The sequence below is a fragment of the Phasianus colchicus genome, chromosome 8 (genome assembly GCF_987193195.1).
Source record: "Phasianus colchicus chromosome 8, bPhaCol1.hap1.1, whole genome shotgun sequence".
In the NCBI taxonomy this organism is placed as follows: domain Eukaryota; kingdom Metazoa; phylum Chordata; class Aves; order Galliformes; family Phasianidae; genus Phasianus; species Phasianus colchicus.
In genome coordinates, this window is record NC_143443.1 from 30,478,227 (window position 1) to 30,497,816 (window position 19,590).

The 19,590-nt window shown below is 38.1% G+C and overlaps 1 protein-coding gene and 2 non-coding genes across 3 annotated transcripts in view; all 3 read right to left on the minus strand.

Moving 5' to 3' along the window:
* The window catches only part of EIF3A (eukaryotic translation initiation factor 3 subunit A), a 29,231-nt gene that overhangs the window by 2,267 nt on the left and 7,374 nt on the right, over positions 1-19,590 (minus strand). The window contains exons 5-21 of the mRNA XM_031597402.2: positions 19,311-19,510; positions 18,179-18,387; positions 17,036-17,207; positions 16,442-16,546; positions 15,786-15,884; positions 15,010-15,126; positions 14,210-14,395; positions 11,026-11,373; positions 10,414-10,518; positions 8,748-8,861; positions 8,348-8,470; positions 7,127-7,280; positions 6,438-6,622; positions 4,717-4,808; positions 1,911-2,728; positions 838-1,012; positions 320-489 (exon numbers count right to left, since the gene is read on the minus strand). Of these exons, the coding sequence (XP_031453262.2) occupies positions 320-489; positions 838-1,012; positions 1,911-2,728; positions 4,717-4,808; positions 6,438-6,622; positions 7,127-7,280; positions 8,348-8,470; positions 8,748-8,861; positions 10,414-10,518; positions 11,026-11,373; positions 14,210-14,395; positions 15,010-15,126; positions 15,786-15,884; positions 16,442-16,546; positions 17,036-17,207; positions 18,179-18,387; positions 19,311-19,510 (3,372 nt within the window). The remainder of the gene's footprint in view (positions 1-319; positions 490-837; positions 1,013-1,910; positions 2,729-4,716; positions 4,809-6,437; positions 6,623-7,126; positions 7,281-8,347; positions 8,471-8,747; positions 8,862-10,413; positions 10,519-11,025; positions 11,374-14,209; positions 14,396-15,009; positions 15,127-15,785; positions 15,885-16,441; positions 16,547-17,035; positions 17,208-18,178; positions 18,388-19,310; positions 19,511-19,590) is intronic.
* Positions 15,304-15,436, minus strand: LOC116231798 (small nucleolar RNA SNORA19). Its single transcript, XR_004167529.1, has one exon. It is a non-coding gene; the product is annotated as a small nucleolar RNA SNORA19 (small nucleolar RNA).
* On the minus strand, positions 16,030-16,153 carry LOC116231799 (small nucleolar RNA SNORA19). The gene has a single exon (XR_004167530.1). It is a non-coding gene; the product is annotated as a small nucleolar RNA SNORA19 (small nucleolar RNA).

Genomic DNA, 19,590 nt, shown 5'->3' on the forward strand with positions numbered 1-19,590 from the left:
ATTTCTTTCTGGAACACCTCTCTTGATGATTGAACTATAAAAAAACTTTCATTCACCTCAAATGTAATGCGACAGCAATAACTGCAGACTTAAAATGTTATCCTTCTACTGCAGATCTGAATTGCTACTATGATAGAAAAGAGTACAACTAAAAACAAGATTCAACGGAAAATGTTTCAATTACACTACTGCTGCTTTGTATTATGTTGTTACATACAGGGTGTTTAAGTGGCTGAAAAGAATCATTGCCAAATGCTGCCAGGGTAATGTGGAGGACCTGTAATAATTGCAAGCCTTTAGGAACACAAAACAAACATACGTTCTTCACGCTCAGATCTGAGGGGCGGTCCTCTTCTGAGCGGTGGTTCTCTGTCATCAGCGCGGCGATCTCTCATGTCACGGCCACCTCTGTCCCATTCTTCACGACGACTTGAATCCCTCCAGCTAGATGTTTCCTCAGCTGGCCCCCTTCTCCAACCAGCATCATCCCTTTTGCCATTCAAAATGAAAAATAAGACTAAATGTTAATGTTTCATCTTTGCTACAGAAAGAAGTGTTGATGACACAGATATTTTCAGGTCGTGTGGGTCTCTATTTAATATGCTGACTTCCAAAATCTTTTCTGGAGCCTAACATGAAATATGATGTACAGGGGAAAAAAAAGCAAAATATTTAAAAGCAGAATCTGGGATTCACTCTGTTAGCATTTTAAGAACAACGAACCACTATGCCATTATCCATTTACTACCTTAAAGAACTCCATTTCTTACACACCAACCACAGTTCATTTCACTACGTGAAGTCACATTATTTCTTAATTACACAAAGGAGCCAAACCTGGGACGTCTAAAACGATCATCTCGATCAAAATCCCTTTCTCTGTCAAATTCACGGTCTTTCTCACTCTCGTCACGATCTTTGTCTCTGTCCCACTCACGGTCTCCAGGAGGCCTGGAGTCTCGGGGAGGCCCCCAGCTGTCCTCACGGGCCTTCTCACGCTCTCTCCATCCCCCTGTAAGTAACAAAGTCAAAGGAATTTATGAATAACTTCTAATCCCTCAAAGATGCATTTACTTCTCTCCCATAAACTGTTTCAGAATTTTTTTTAATAGGAAAAAAAACTACTGGAGTGCAAATATAATGACTTGTGATAATTTTGGTACTGGTTTGGATTACATAATTGATGTCTAAAGAGTTGATGTGGCACCTGTAAAAATATAAAATAAAAATATAATAAACATACAAATGTGAATGAAAAAAAAATCAGGAACAGTTTCAAACACAATCAGAAACAAGTACTGGTTACCAACACTACTACTTTGAATTAGAACTAAACCTCATAGGAATAGGATTGGAGGATAATTCAGGTTGGAAGGGACTTCAGAAAGTAATCTGGTCTAAAATCCTACTCAATGGAGGATGTTCAAAAAAAGTGTAAAAATACTCCTACTTTTACCATATCTAGGAAAAAAGAAAATAACTTATCCAAACCAGATCCACTTGAGTGATGCAATGATGCACCAAAATCCTTCCTAGCAGATTAATTTTAGATCAGGCAGAGAAAGAGATCAAGGTGCACTCAACTAGTGAAAATGTTCTTCCTCTGCCAAAGTTTTACACCTGTGTATCTTGTTTTTTTGTATGTAAATAAATACCAACAATACAATATGATCTTTAGATATTATCCAGGCAAATAATAAATACTGCTGATTTTGGCCATGCATGGTTTGTTTAATTGAACCAAATGAAAAGGATTAATTATCCTAAGTAAAGGAGTGTTCATATTAGCAGAATTAATCCAGACATTTTCAGAGATGGTTCTCCCATCTTTTCTGTCAAATATATCACATCCATTATCTGCTGGTTTAACCGTGCTTTGGAGGAAAAATGATGGCATTATTCTGCTTTACCTGGTTTACCAAATGGTCTCCAGGGACCTGGTCTTGAATCTTCACTGCTACGCCATGGCCCCCTGTCGTCATCTCGTCTGGAGAGCCTGTCATCATCTGTGTTACGCCATGGTCCTCTGTCATCATCCAGACCTCGCCTGGGACCCCTGTCGTCATCCAGCCCACGTCTGGGACCCCTGTCGTCATCTGCAGCACGCCAACTGCCCCTGTCATCATCCAGCCCACGCCTGGGTGGCCTGTCATCATCTAAAGCACGTCTGGGTGGCCTGTCATCATCCAGCCCACGCCTGGGTCCTCTGTCGTCATCTGCTGCTCGCCAACTGCCTCTGTCGTCATCCAAGCCACGTCTCGGTGGTCTGTCATCATCCAACACACGTCTGGGAGGTCTGTCATCATCCAACACACGTCTGGGTGGCCTGTCATCATCCAACACACGTCTAGGTGGCCTGTCATCATCCAACACACGTCTGGGTGGCCTGTCATCATCCATTCCACGCCTGGGACCCCTGTCGTCATCTGCAGCCCGCCAGCTCCCTCTATCATCATCCAAGCCACGTCTGGGAGGTCTGTCCTCATCCAAACCACGTCTGATTGGCCTGTCCTCGTCCCCTTCACGCCGAGGTGGTCTGTCTTCATCCCCTTCGCGCCGAGGTGGCCTGTCCTCACTTGATTCCACAGAAGGCCGTTCCTTTTCTTCTGCAGGACCTCGCCGAGGCAGATCATCCCCTCGCCGAGGCAGATCATCACTTCGTCGGGGCAGATCATCTCCTCGCCGGAAAGGTCTTTCATCATCTCTTGCTTCTCCTCGGCGCCAATCTCTACAAAGCCACAAAGAATAAGTGAGTAGAAAATGACATCTAGAAAAGCTTTACATATAAGACAATGCTGTTGACTCCCATCAAAATCACTTCTGAATACCTGATGTATGCTTGCAAGTACTTTTACAGAGCTTGCAGTTTTCAGATGCACAGGGTCTGATTGCCTTGAGTGCTATACGAAAGTGACTGGTCAGCTCCCCTACAGATTCACTAAATATTGAACAGTTTATTATCCTTTTAAACATCACAGCTGCTTAGTAGTCTCCTTTGGTCATCTACTGCAATAAAACAGAGAAGGTGTTTTGCTTCTACCTCAAGCTTAATTTGACAAACTCTGTATCTCAAAGAATTCATTAAAAATAAAAACCATGGTCATGAAGTATCCCTCATCTTCACAAACACACCAACCCTAAAATTCCATTTCACTCAACAGATTGGTGATGTCGTGCTGTACCCAGTTGTGTGTGCTTGTCAGTAAGACAACTACTGCTGCCCGACTGCAAGCAGGGTGCAGGCTCTGGCAGACTAAGACTTATAGCGATTCTCCTTACTAGGTTGTAGTAGGGATAAAAAGCATTGGTTAGAGTTTTCACTGGGCTATTGTGTCATCAGCTCATCTTTAGAATATGCTTAGCTTTGTAACACTGAAATGATCAGACATTACTGAACAGTAGTTAGTGTCTTCTACCTTGTCACTTCCCTGGAAACAGCATTTAGCTTAATGTCCAAAGAAGCCATGGTAAGGAAAAGATTTACAGCACTGGAATACGCTGATCACCTGGAATCCTGGGGACTGCGGCACAAGACAATCAGCTGCTCTGTAACTGCGTGGATTTGAGTCCTAATTTTACAAGCATGTCAGACCTGCTCCATGAGAAATCAATGCCTGCCAGAAATTTTTTAGTTGCAAGCTAATGTATTAAATCTGAAGCATATAAACAGATGCATTGAACACTTCTGCAATACGTAAGTAAAATGCTTCACTTGAGAGTTTCATCCAATTTTTTATGTCGCAATTCAAGAGAAAGTGGATCGCTATCAAGAAGAGCAACACAGCTTTCAAAGAGAGCTGAAGACACTACTTTATCAAGAGATCTTATTCCACTATGTTAGAAGAAATTATTAGAGGGAAACAGTAAATTGATTTGCTTCCACAGTCAGAGTACGCTGTAATGGATTTAAATTGCTGCACTGGAAATTAAGGTTAGGCATTTATAAATAACTATTTGTAAGGGTAATTAAGCAGTAAAACATACTGCCAATTAGAACAAGCAGTGATATTTCCATCAACACAGCTTCCAAGAACAACTAGACATATGTCTTCAGAAATATTTTAAGCACAATGCATCCTGCTGTGAAGCAGAGGAATGGACAAGTTTTAAAGATCCTACTTTCTACAACTATACAAACAGTCTTCATTATTAGTGAATATATCCCAAACATCTAAAAGTACAGATGTTTTAAAATATAAGTGCAAAGTACCATCAGAACATTCTTCCCACAGAAATCCTTCCCCTTCTTTGTTCTGCAGTCTTTCAGAAGTTTTAGTTTATAGCACACATCTGCTCTGTGAGCTCTTCTGGGACTTGAATAGCTTTCAAGACACTCAGCTTTGACTTTCTTTCTCACAGCTATTGTCAGTTTTCTAAATGGAAAATCTCAAATCTCTAGGAACTCTGCATCTGTTCATCACCCTTCCCCAGTCTGTACTTATGCAATTGCCACCAATGTTTGAGCGGGTCAAAAAATTATTACTTAGAAAAGAACCAATGTACTTAAGTTTATCAGATGTAGAAGGCCTAAACCAGCCTTCACGTATCTAACCTAAATAGAAAAAGAACATCTGAATGCAGTTGTGGGACAAAATCTCTCATTTTGAGATTCTTAAAAGCAATTAGAAGGTAACTTAGAGAAATGTAAAGGCCTGAGAGATTATTGTTAGTGCAGCTTTAAAAAAAGAGCCCACATATACTGAGCCCAATCATCACCTTTCCACTGGTGCTCGTCGCCATTCGGATTCTGTCTCACCACCTCTTCTCCAGGAGCTTTCAGACTCTCCCCTGTCACCCCAACGAGATTCCTGTATGTCAAAGGGAAGTAGGAATATCCTCTTGAATACTTAAAGATTTCCAGCATGTAAATTATGCCTTCCACAGCATAACACGCCTTTAAAAAAATCACTTGTTACACTATAGAGAATACTGAGATGGAATAACTGAACTTTATCACTCATGGCAGATTAAGAACATTAGGATCCCTTTGTACCACACACTCTACTAACATAGTAGGAGGATACACAAAGAGTTAATACATTTTATTCATAAACATATTAGTGTATTAACAACAGGAAGAGAGTTAACAGACAAAGACGTTCTAAAAATTTCACTTTCCTGCTGCATAACAGTATTAGCAGTGAATATATAATCTCTTTGGTTTTGAGCTTTCTAACCAGATCAGAAAATGTGACTGCATAAATCATAAGCTCTCTGTAGCACAGAACATTTCATTCTGGGTTTACACAACACTTAACATGAGACATTAAGGCACAAAACAGTTAAGGTATTTTGATTCACCCATGTCGCTTAGAAAGAGGGCAGAGCAATTATTCCTTTTTTTTTTTTAAATGAAGGTTACACATCTTTCCCAATTGCTGCACAAAATCAAACTGTATTACTTCTAATGCAGTCACGTATTCTTGAATGCCACCATAAGAATCAAATTAGATAAGCCACATAAAATAACTGATTTCACATAATCAGACATACTTACAAAAGGTTTGATACTCATCTTTTGAAAGTGTTTTAATTTGGCAAAGTTTAAACTGCTACATAGAGAAATAATCAGGCCAGGCTAGATCTCACACATCCAGTACTCTGAGTACCTACTTAAATATTTTTTATAGTCTTCTTGTATAAAGGATCTCAAGAAACAAGAACAAACAAAGAAAGAATTCCAAAACTGCAAATGGCATTTTTCATGTGGTATGGGTATCTCTCTTAGAATCCATGTCAGTTTTTCCATACAGTCAAGTGCCTGTGGCTAAGAATACTTCTTACGTGGAAAAATACCAGTGCAGTGAAGCGTTCTTTAAACAGGGACAATGGCTAAGGTGGATGGAATTTAATCCAAGTTCTCTTATTGTTAAGGCTTGAAGAAGTGGGAGTTTAGAAGGCTTGTTACGTTTATAAAATCATAAGCATTTTATTTATGCAATAAGTTTTGCTTTGTTTCCTGGTAGGTTGGTACAATGATATTCCCCAGTACCTATACCTGCCAAAATGAAGCTATACACACCTCTTCTTTTACTTCATTGCATAATTCTAATAAAATAGAAAGCTAGACTTTTATGTTTAGACTGGAATTTTCCTCGAATAGCTACTCTAATCTGTGACTTGCATGAGTCATTACACATGCTCCAAACATAGTTCTCCTGCTTTGTGATAATTTATATTCAATATTCCTTTCAATCTTTATTCATTTAGTTTCTGAACAGCTTGGTGACCTTTGCTCAACTTTACTACAAAACTACAGATTGAAGATCCTGATAGAGAGCTGAAAATAAGTGACATTAGTAATTTAAGTATTAAATTAGACACACTATTACTGAACCATCTAAACCACTTATTTTACCATCAATTGTCAACTTTTTCCAAATAATCTATAGAAATAAGAGCAGACAAGAAAATCAAACCTGCAAGTATTTACCTACCTTTCTTGAAAATGGATCATCCAGACCTCTCCGTTCTTCTTCTCTACGTCGCTCTCTTTCTTCTATTTCCATTTCTCTTTGACGTTTCTTCTTCTCTAGTTCTTCCAGCTTCTTGACACGCTCCTGGTATTCCCGCTGCTCCTGCTCACGTTTCTCACGCTCGATGCGCTCCTTCTCCTCACGCTCTGCAGAGTTGAAAAAATAAATAGAACATATTCACAATTACACTACTTCGCTGTACACAGAGAGGATGTACAAAAATACTCCACCTTTGGCTCCTTTTGTATATATATATATATATATATATATAATCTCCATCCAACTAAGCATTTCACTGAACATGCTTAACCACAGGATAGGTTTGCTGGAAGCATTCTAATTCCAAAGCAATAGGAAAAGAATCCTTGACACATTCATTAACCTGACCTTGAACAATAGCTGCTAGCTAAGAAGACAAGAAAGCTTACTTAGATGTACAGGCCACTTATGTGCCAACCAAAACATCAGTATACATGAAGTATAGTAGAGGATTCCTTTTTTAGAAGAGGTCAAAGAAAAGATCAGCTAGTAGTGTTGTAAGTGTGATACTAAGGACTCCCTTATTTTCTTCTTTCTTTTAATTTTGCATGATTATGAACACAGATACAAAAAAAACTTCATCCAAGCAGCAATCACATTCTCAATTATACCCTTAAGCAGTTGTTCTTCTCGTAATCTTTGCTCCTCTTCCTCCTTCTCTCTGTAATAAGTAATGCGTCTTTCTTCTTTGCGTTGCTTCTTGCGTTCCTCCAAACGATTGCGCCTCTCTTCTGCTAACCTTTCCTGGAACTGTTTGAGTTTATCCTGAAATACAAAAAAATAAACATGAAACTACCAGAACTTAAACATTAAAGAGCTGAACACAAACACAGGTTGCTAAATAAAGCTGCAGAGAAACACCAACCAACAGCAATGTATTAAATTTGCTCAGCTAAAAATCAACTACGTTGCTGTTTACCATCTTAACCTTCTTCTGCAGCAAATTTGATAGAAGTGAATGTACTTGTAAGACACACAGCAACCACAATTTTAGTCCTCTATTTGCTTCTTCTGGAACATAAATACATTACCTAGTTGCTGACCTCCCTAAACTACCCATACTTATAGCAGAGAATCCGGCACAGTTTTTTCCCTGCCCTCTTGGTCTAACTCGTTATCAAATTTGGCAAACAAAATGCAACTTGCAGCACCAAATACAATCAAAATAATTTCTAGATTCAAAGAAAAAGATAATAAACAAACAAGTATTTCTATGTATTTCTACATATTTCATCAGATTTCTCAGCTTAAGGATTATTTTCAATATCATAGAATCATAGAATGGCCTGGGTTGAAAAGGACCACAATGATCATCTAGTTTCAACCCCCCTGCTATGTGCAGGGTCGCAGACCAGGCTGCCCAGAGCCACATCCAGCCTGGCCTTGAATGCCTCCAGGGATGGGGCATCCACAACCTTCTTGGGCAACCTGTTCCAGTGCTTCACCACCCTCTGTGTGAAACACTTCCTCCTAATACCTAACCTAAACCTCCCCTGTCTCAGTTTAATATATGCCATCATCACAGCAAATCCAAGTATTTCTAAAGATACAGCTAGCAGCTCATATACTACAATGATTTCTTATTAATTGTATTAAAGAAAAAGGCATTTTAAGGTGCTTATTTTCCATAAGCTGTTAAAGAAGTTGACAAAAATTTTAAGTAGTAATACTTAGGAATGGGTGCAGGAACATCTATTTTTAATCAAAGCAGTAAATAAACGATTGCATCATTTTGTAGATTCTAATATGCAATTTTCAGAAGAATCACTGAGCCACGAGTTGATTTCCTTACTTCAGAGAAATATTCTATTTCAATATCATCTCTTGCGTACCTCATAAACCGTCCGTCGCAATGCTTTGAGTCTGGCTTCAAATAAATCTCTATCCTCCAACATCCTTGAGAGCCTGTTCTTATGCTCAAGGGCTTTCTCACGCTCCAGCTGCAAAGTGGTGATCTAAAGAGATAATATAAAAAATAACATGAAAGAAAAGCTCACTATATATTTGCATTTGTTCTACCTCAGCTGCTATTCAAATTACATCTTCTTTCAGATTCAGGTCAAAAGATATTGCTGTGTAACTGCACAATAAAATTAGAAAATTTAAACAATTTTTCAGACCAATTTTTTCCTTTCTTTTCCCAAGTGAAGCCAGGGGAAAAAAAAAACTGTCCAAAAATGCTATTTTTCATTCACAGCTGATGGATTTTATCACCTGAATAAAAGTTCTTACCCTCTCCTCTTCCTGTTGCTCCCACAGCTCCATATCACGCACTCTTTGCTCCTCGTAGGCAGTCTTTATTAGAGGAATTTCTTCTAAGCGCTTTGCTCGTTCAAAATAGTCGATCTAAATAAAGACAACATATCCTCAGAATGTCATAATGCAAAGACCAAATGTGGAACACACACTCTTCAACATCCTCCAGAAGAAATTCCAATTTCTCCAATATAGATATCATTATTATATAACCATGTGGATCAAAGCCCCCACCTAAACAAACACCTGACTCTATCATCAGCACCTAAATGCATTCCAAGAAAAGGACACAGTCCGTACTCTTCCTAACAGTCTCCCATCATTAACAACTTTCAGCTCCAAGAATTTCCTGAGACAACGTTTTTCCCTTCCATTCTGCAGGCAGTACATTTCTCTTCTTGTCCTGAACTCAAAGAAGCTTTTCATACACAGCATACTTTGGAAAGAAATCCTACAGATCGACAGCTCACAGAATGAAGGCTCCTCTTGTATCTACACATAGGCAGTCCGCTACTATATCCATTCTCCAGAAATCTTTGAGACATAGTGGTACTAATTTACCAAGTCATTTCTCAGACAGAAGCCAATCCATACCATTAACAACTCCTGCTTTTCTCATCTCAAATTTCCACTTAACCTACATTCTTTTTGAGATAAAGGGACTGGAACTGGACAGGATACTTGAGATGCACAAGCCACATTTCTATATTGAAAGCTAATGTTCAGTCTGGAGACAATCATTTAAGATGTAAAGCTAAAGATGGGTTGATTTTATTTCCTACTTTCCCAACACAAAATACATCTAAACTGAACTTCAATTAAAGACTTAGTTTCATGCCATCACTGCTAAGTTTTCTTTAAAGCCTTTGGTGAAGAACTTTGTGAATAGTTTTTTTGCAGTTGCACTTAACTTCCCTGGGGAGCATGTTCTAGTGCTTGACAACCCTCTCAATGAAGAATCTTTTCTTAATTTGCAAACTGATCTTCCTTGATGAAGCTGTAAGACACTACCTTGCATCCCGTCACTAGTGACCAGAAAGAACAGCATCTCTCTCTCTGCTCCCCCTCATGAGAAAGTACTTGTAAATTTCAAACATCGTGTTGGCTTTAAGTGAATGGAATTGCCAATGGGATCATATAAACTGTTTCAGTCTTGAAAAAATGTGGGTGAGTTTCACCTTGCCCAGGTCATACACTTTTATTTACTCTGACAGCACATTCCCTACACTTGCAGTCATGTGAGTTTCATGTAGACTCTCTTCAACAGTCTAGATGGACTCTTGCAATGGAATTTCCTCTGCTTTAGTGAGGACTAATGCAATTAATTAATTTAGGTCCAGTAAAGGCCTCCCCTTCTCTAAGCGTTTAATTTTCTCTGAAGATGTTTTCAAGTACAAGTCTTCCCAACTAAGACCTACTTCACACATAGCTTAAGAGCCCAGTTTCAAATTAACTCGAATAATTATAATAGATTTGTCCATCAATACTAGAAACTCAGTTGCTTTATCATGCCTTCAGCTTCTTTTGCTAGCTTTATGCGTAACATTTTGAATATCCGTATATTTTATATGAGAATACACAGTTCACAACCACTAACTTAACTGTTGTATAGACATGGCTTAGCACCCTTACTACTTTGTACCTTTTTCTCCTGATTCTTCAGTCGTTCCTGAAGTTCCTTCTTCTCTTTCTCCAGCTGTTCCACTTGTTTAGCCATAATGAAGTCCGGATCCAATTCTTCGAGATCCTGCAGCCAAGTACAGTTATGAAGCAAACAGTATTTCTGTCACAAATGTGAATTTGTTCATTTAAGTGTCTGCAGTCCTCCCCTAACTTTTAAACAAATTTGTTTCAGAAGCATTCTCAGCTTCTTTTCCTCTCTCTTGTGACATCTGGGGTAATTTGCATTTTATTTTTAAAGCTCTCTAAAACATTTGTATCCTGATTCTTGATTGAGACATGGTTTCTACAACAAAATGGAACCTGAATATCTTCCATAGATCAGATGCTGTTTGAGAAACCAGGGGCTTAAAATAACAGCTGGACTTTACTCCAGGTAAAACAGATCCTATCCAAATTCAGTATTAGGGCTTACTTACACCGTTGAGCAAATTAATACTTAAACTGGCAGGCTCATTTCTAAGAGATTTTTTATAATACAGTCACAGTACAAAACCAGTAAAGAACAAGAAATTCAGGCAGCTTATCAGTATAATTTTAAAAGCACAAAATGCTTCAATAATAAGCTTTTTACCTCGATATCGATGTCTTTAAATGCTTTGGCTCCCAGTTCAGTCTTCTTAATCTGCTCCAGGCGCTCACGAACAGTCTTCTTTTTGATCTGTTCATGTTCCTGCAGGATACGTTCCTTTTCTCTTTCCTTTGCCTCCTGGCGCAGCCTCTCCTCCTCAGCTTTACGGACTTTCTGGAGCTCTGCTTCACGCTGCTCCAGTTCCTCTTTTTCACGCTGAATGTTCAGACTTTCAAGGCGCTCTTTTCTTTCTTCTATAGTTTGACGACGTGCAAGAATACGCTGATGTTCCTTCCTTGAATTCTTTAAGAAGGCAGTGACTGCTAGCTGATGCTGTTCTTCCTTCTCTTGCTGGATGTAAATTAAGAATAAGACAATGATGTATGTAGCATCTCTTTGAAAAGGCAGAAAACACAGCAATTGCTTCTCAAAGAAATCTCAGAACTAGTTTTATTCCCCTAATTTGCCAGCTGAATGGAAATACAACTGTAATGCTAAATCTAATCATACAGAATCATAGAATGGCCCAGGTTGGAAGGGAACTCAAGGATCACAAATCTCCAACCCCCCTGCCACAGGCAGAGCCACCAACCTCTACATTTATTACTAGGCCAGGCTGCACAGGGCCCCATCCAACCTGGTCTTGAACACTTCTAGGGATGGGGCATCCACAGCCTCTCTGGGCAGCTGTTCCAGCACCTCACCACTCTCATAGTAGAGACAGTAATCACTCTATCCACATGGCATACAAGGCAGTATCAACCACGTGCAAATGGAGCTGAAAGTTGCTTATATCAAACAATATTTTGCAGCACACCTATTTTAGGTATGGTATTTTCACAATTTGTCCAAAAACACTGCACACAGACGTCAGTGATAATTAGGAGTCTATATCTGAGAGTTATTTAGGGAACCAATCTTGTTTCTCTCTATATACGTTAGCAAGGACAGCACCACATGTATCATATTTCAACAAAGCTCCCTTGTTTTTAATGTTGAAGGTATTTTTTAAACATTCAAAGATAAGAGTACCAGAATTGACACAAAGCACTGTCTTATGAGATGAGAAAAAAAAATCTTAATCAAGTCATTTTGATTAAATTATAAGAAGTACTCAATTGCATGTAGACTGTTCTTTAAGCATCCTCCTGGCCACCCCATAAACTCTCCTCCAGAGTATTTATATGGCTCTTTGTAGAGATGCACACTCTACACATGAAGAGGTATGGCTGTGCCAGCTGAGGGAGCTGCCCATTTTAATCACTGCAGGAAGCAGCCAAGGACTGCAGCCTAATGACTCACAGCAAGCACTCAGTCATGCTGCTCATGAAATGTGAGAGAGCTCTGAGGTATTTTTAGCAACTTGCCACTTTCAGAGCATTAAACAAAAACATTGGAACATCCATATTTTGTTGCACTTAAAAACAGGTGAGGATGCCAAAAAGGCAATAATGAAAAACTTGAGGTTTTGTAATAAAGTTGAAAATAAATTGTATCTTTCTAAACACTTAAAAGAGTGAGAGGTTTTTATGTGAATAGCAAAGAAAAAAGAGATATCCCTTTGTTCCACAGCTTCCCTAACCCTACAGGTCAGTATTAAACCTGATCATGTACTCAAATTGCACAAGCATAATTACTAGTATTTATGTCTTATTCAGATAATTATACTGACATCATGACTACCTGCCATTTCCATCTGTAAATGTACAAATAAAGCATATTTTTTTCCTTTAAACTAGCAACTTATCTGAATAAATCCTCTCCTATGGGAAAACTTACATGGAAATAAGCACTATTAAATAGTTACTATATGTTCAAGCTAACACAAGTAAGCTAGCATTAAGTGTCATGATACAGTCCTACTTTGTGCAGTTATTTTAGGAATATAACTTCTTATTTTCAGTTTGGATTAAGCATTTAGTATGAACATCTTGCCCTCAGTCTTTTTCTCAAAATGGAAAAGTTCTACATATTGGCTACAAAAATCTTTCTTAAGCACACAGCACACAGAAAGTTTACCACTCTTTTAAAAGAAGTGAAGTTTTAAACTTGCCACAAAGCATGCTGGAAATCCCACAGTATGATTTACACCTTGCTCCTACAGGGCTCTGGAGAACCTGAAATGCGAGCTCATCAGGTTGGCTGACCTTGAAGCCATATGAGAGTGAGTGCCAGTGAGAGACAAAGACAAGTCAGTTCTTCAGTTGTGGGATCTTTTGTTCGTGCTTTTAGATTCCACTAGGAAGTCACATTATAGGTTCTTCACAACACTTTTGCCAGAAAGAATAAAGAAAGCAGGCTCTTGCATTTTCAAAAATGCAAAATTTTAAACAAGTCTTAGCTCTGTGGACTCATCTATGGCTAAATTACTATATGGTATATTCTAAACTTGATATACACAAAATCAGCCATTTAAATGCTTTAAATTTTGTGTACATCTTGACATTATTTTTGTTATGATCAAACACTGACAAGCCAGGTGCAGTTAGGAATGATTTGTTCTTCTTCACAAGCACAAATACACTTGAATAAGAAAAACAAGTCTGGAAAAAAAAAAGGGAAAGACATCTAACTTCAGAACACAATAATTAAAATATAAACTGTTAAAAAATATCAAGTTCTTAGCTTTAGTTACTACTTAAAGTACAGGAATATAAATGGAGCTCATTATTACTGATAAGCTGTATCAGAAAGCATCACAAAACTTTAAAAAATGGAGCAACACACATCTAAAAATACATCAGAATACACAACAATACACCACAGCACCAGCCCTGTCTCCTCGGATCTTTGCAGTGCCACATTAACCATCAGATAGCTCAGCAACTTCTTGGTGTGATATTCAAGTATGAGATCACAAATTCAAATGAGTTCATTTCGCCAAACCAAAGCTGTAGAGCTATTAGAACAGGTTAGTATGCAACGGAAGGATACTCTGTCCTTAACAGATGCCTTAATGTTACCATTCATTTGTGTATATTAGCACCTCAAGAACACATTGTTTCTGAGGAAAAGGGAGGACAGTACTGCTAGTATGGTACTGAAAGCAGTTCACTGGAACGAGCAGTTCATCAGATAAGCAAGAACTAACACAGGGCTGTGTAAGTGCAACCATTAATACAAAATACAACGTTTAGGAGAAACGTTAGGATTTGTCAGCATTTTCAGAAAATGTAGAATTACTTACCAGTAAGTGAGGGGGCTTAATGACTGCAAGAGCCTTGGCCAGAGCTGAGGACATAGCAGTCAATTGATTTCTAATTTGCTCAGAAGGCATGCTTTGTAGCTGAGGGCCCAGAGGAGCATCTTCTCTAGTACTGTAGTTCAAATCTGAACCAAAACTCAGTGTCCGGGTAGTGTGGTCAAGGCGAACCTTTGCAAAAAAAAGGGGGGGGAGGGAAGGGAGGAGATCGTATTATTAATTGCTCTTAAATGATTTCTGTGCTGCTGTGCTCATGGCCAATGCAAGTCAACAAGAGTTCTAAGAAAGAATTAAAAAGAAAAAGAGCACTGGATAGAATCTTGTTTTATTTCCATGTTTTATTTAAAAACAGTCACAGTAAGATGCTAAACTTTCCAAGATTCTTTCTTTCTCCACTTTGGTAAAACAGGAAATAAGAATCTCTTGAAACAAGACAGTTACAATTCATCTGTCTGCAGAAGGGGTGTTATATGGAATGAATTAGCTTAAGATAAAACCTAAATGGACAATCTGAACAAAAAACTATTGGCATCTCTTCACCAATTTAAAACACGTAATTACAGGTTGTCATTCATTCAATACAGACAACCTGACCAACAGGGCCATCTTCAAGAGGCACTGTCAGTTTTTAATGTCACCACTTCCGTTTTCATTCCAGTTTACCTCCATCTAACAGAACCAACTACCTTCCTTGTGTTCAATGCCCACCAGCTCCTTTTCATCCAGTGTAATTTGTCATCCACAAATTCATACATCATTTCACAGTGTCTTTTGACAGCACTTACTTGTAAGTCACAATGTCTGGCTGCATCCACAATGCTCCGTTCCAGCTGGAAAGCATCAACAAAAGGAACCAGGGTAGCCAGGCGAGAAAATTCAATGCTTTGATAGATCTGGGCCACCTTTACATGAAAACAAACATGAGGTATTTTTCCTCATTAAAAAGAGACAGAAATAAAAGCTGGTAACCAATAAATTAAGGTATGAGTATTAATACAATCGCAAATACTCTCTTGGGATTTTATTTCTGTACTGAGTCCAAATGTAAGCTAAGAATAAATGTCATTACTAAATGGCTTCTTTGTATGAAGGAGACTGGCAGCAGTAACTATGTACAGTTAAGCTGCTAATTAGCCTTCAAATATTTCTTTAGCACATCAGAAATAACACTGCTCATCACTTGCAATGAAAGCAGGTCAATGAAATGTGCGTTTTATAAAACATTTATGAAAAAAAACCAACTCCCAAATGTTATCCCATACTATATTAAGACACAGTGAATTACCTTAAATAAAACTTCATTGACTCCACACAAAGAAAATGCAGGCAAAAAAATTGCACCACTGTATTCAACCACCATTAAGTACAATTAATTTGGCTGTACCTAAACGATGTACAAACTCGTAGATATGGGTCATACACTGGAAAAAGTATTCCAAAATCATAATGGCCTTCTAGTTAATAGAAAAAAATTACTTCACCATAGTTTCCAGGTTGGTGCTCTTCCAAAGCATTTTCTAACTTGCATCTACTTACGAACACACATTTTCCTTATTCATACCTGTTGCAAAAGGCGAAGAATGGTATTGTTTTGCAGGTGAGGAACATACAGCTGCAGTTCAGGTTCCTTTTCAGCTTGGTCTTTCACCCAGTTCAGTACCTATCAAAATTCTGAAAAGTTACTTTATCTGCATCAACCCTTAAATCTTCAACATTAAAGTACTAATTTACAGGTCATGAAAGAATAGCACTTCTGTTCAGATACTCTGTTTTACTGGTCAGAACAACAGAAGATTGCTAACACTTTTTGTATGAAGGTGACTGACAGTACTGGCAACATTAACCACACTGCTAATTTACCTTCAAGTTCTTTTTAGCACTTCAAATATCTTTGTTCCCACTATTAAAGAAAAAGAATGTGATGTGCTTCTTTCACTGCAGAATTTACATTAACACAGTTAAAGGGATCTCACACAATTCTATGTCCCAGTACATTACATTTGAACAGTAAAAACAGATTACGGTATATTTTTCCACTTCCCATAGTCCACTTGCAGGCACACCTTTTCTCACTCCTTCATTTTTAAACAAAGTTAAACTCAGCATCATTTCCATCCACAACACCTTCCAAAGCATTCCAGAAAGTGCATCTTTGCAGAGCACCATATAGATGTGAATGGATTTTTTCCACTATCTGGATGAAAATACAAAACTTACCTTGCTGACACGGCTACATAACTTGAGTGGGTGAAAGTCAACTTCAAGCCAATTGTAGAGTTCCTTAACTTCTGGAACAACATATTGTACTACGTTGAACCTCACCTACAATGAACAATAACCAAAATATCTTAAATTAAATACAATGTTAACAAATAGTAACGCTTTAAGCATCTTACACTCCCAAAGTTAAATACATATCATATGTTCCTTTTAATACAGTTTGATTCTTTTTAAAATAAAACATTCTTAATTACAGTAACTGCACATAACATCAATTAATCATATTGAAAGATGAAAAAGTAGTCAAAAAACATGCCAACAAGATAAGTATCTAGACTGCAGTACCACCCTCAACATATTCATCATTTCTAAGGCACAAAGACCTGCAGTCCCACTACAAGAATGTGCGCTCACATCCCTCTTGTGAACCTGAAATGTTAACAGTACACTTTTAGTAATACAACTAAGCATAAAGCTGTTTCAATTTTGAAACTGTCATCCCTTAGCTAAGTGCAGCACTTCTGGGATGAAAACAGATCAAGAAGAGGACTTGAAAGTTTAAGAGCCCGTCATACAAGCACGATGACGTACCATATCATTAATTAGACTACCACGGGTAGGAGGGGCCTGCAGACCCAACAGGGTTGCCAGACGTCGCTGTTTTTCCACAATGATGCCATCCATATCCAGGAGGCGAGCAATATCAGTTCTCTCAGGAGTAATAGGAATTGAGAGCGTGGCCAAAAGAACTCGAGTAGACATCCTGTTGACAAAGCATAACCACAAGGGATAAACTGACAGAAAACACTATTTATTTCATTTTCGTATGAGTAGTAGAGGGATGAGTAGTATTTCTATTGTCAAACTACAAAAAATACCAGTAATAACAGAAAAGACAACAGTTGTATAATAAGGATACAGCATGCACTGCTCTTCAGTGATCAGAGGAAAGATTCTGATAACACATTTCATTATGTGTACATGTGGATATATACATATATACACACACACAGAGAGAATAAACAAAGCATCTCTATAAATATCAAAATAATGAAAATAGCAGAAAGCAGCATGATTTCAGTCTTATTTTACTCTGAATCCATACAAGTAATCCTGATTGTCATGAATTTTAACATTTATTGCTAAATATACCTATATACCTTTTGATGTTAAATGCAAGTAACACTAAATATTTAGATTTGACCTCAGTACCCAGATAAGCAGGAATATAAACAGTATTTATTCCCACCACCTATATAGGCCTGTAAATGAGCTTCAGAGTTTCATGTAGCATTCTGCATGCCTCAAAACCCTAGCCAGATATCATATTATCAGCAGAGAATTAATGGTGGTTTGGCTATTTGCACTTGCATATACTAAGGAAAAGTTAATGCTGGCAGTAAGGAAATCTTGTGAAGTAAAGTATCACCACTCAGAACAGAAAATGAAAGCAAAAACCAGACACTTCTTAATTTGTTTAGATTCCCAGTCAGTAACAAAGCAGGAAGCTTAAATAAGGTGACCTGACATTTGCATTACTTACTTTACCGTAGCTTTGTACAAAATCCTTTCTCTAGGTCTCTTTTGGGGCAACAGTCAGTAGTGGCCACTTTAAGCAAAGCTGCTCATAGCCATGCTTGCCATCTCCTTCTTTGTGGGATATAATTTAGTTTATTTTTGACCATCTAAAGTTAAAAAATGGAATGTAAGATCATATTAAATATCTCTCCCCACCTCTGCATCTCCTCCTGCGTGAGATTCTTTCGCATTTCTCTCGATAAGTGATAAAGTCGGTGAAGTGTAGATGCGTGAAAAAGAGCATTTCCTGATTTCCAGAAGACAGTCGAAACTTTGTGATAGTAATTTGCCATCAGCTGTGGTTTGGGTGGTTTCTTAGACAGCGCAAAAAGCCCATGAATATCCTCCACTGCTTTGAAAGCTTCCTGGAAAAATAAATACACTACTTTTAGAAGTTTTTTTCCCAACCCCACCCAAGCAAAGGAAGGAATAAACCATCATTGATGGCTATAAGGCTATATTTCATTCCACTGAAATCTGTGATCTCTAGTTTTGACACTTAGATGTAATTAAATACTTCTTTTTTAATAAATTAATTATTTGGACATCCAGCAAATCCACTACCTCTATGTGCTAGAATCTGGTAACTAAAGGTCATTTAATTTCGAGTTATTTATTTACTTATTCCAATTTTTAATCTACAAATATAGGAAAAAAAACTGAACAGTGCTCCTATTTTTACCATTCTATCAATTCAATCATTTACTCTTTTTTACCTTTTTTCACATGAATCATGTTCATTGATTAAAATAGGTAAAGCTTTCCTAAAATTAAGAAATCTGTATAAAGATACTTATATATAAACATACTCCTGGAAATACCTTATATATAGTTACTTCCATACCTAAGAGGAATCAGCATAAAAGAGCATAAATTCAGAGACACAACACCTCCATCTCTTTAAGAAATTTAACATTACTAAGATTCCAAAAGCAAAGCACCTCTCTGAATAACTTGCTTTGAAAATGCCTTCACTGGCTAGATACTAACAGACTTCAGACAGGAAGTTCTGTGGCCCCAGCCTAACTACAGGGTTCAACATTTACCAACCACTTCCCAGTGATGTAGCTCAGGAGAATGCAACATGTAAGAGAGGAAGATGTCAGCCTACTTCTCACTTTCACAACTCTAAGTGACTCCAACCATTTCACCATTAACTACTGCCAACATAAGCTTTGTTTGAAATGCTGTACAAAAACAGCAACTCCACGAACATCAGAAAAAGCATTCAGTACACATGTGGGAAGGCAGAAGTCTACAGTGTGACTACAGGAAGCAGGCTGCATACCTGCCACAGCTCCATGCTAATAGCACTGTCAAGTTGCACGAGCCTGGTCTCCAAGTGCATTGACTGGCTGTCAGGATTGTTGAGGTTGATTGCTGTGCTTTGGTTATGATGACGCTGGATCTGCCCCAGATGCATTCTCAGGTTATCACAGAGTTTACGGAACTCTGCTTTGCGCGTGTACTGCAGGCAGAATTTGAAAGCTGCACAAATGAAAAATAGAAATAAGAATGTTAACTGATGGTGATTTAGTTGTAGTCCTAAATGGGGTCCAAATATGTAC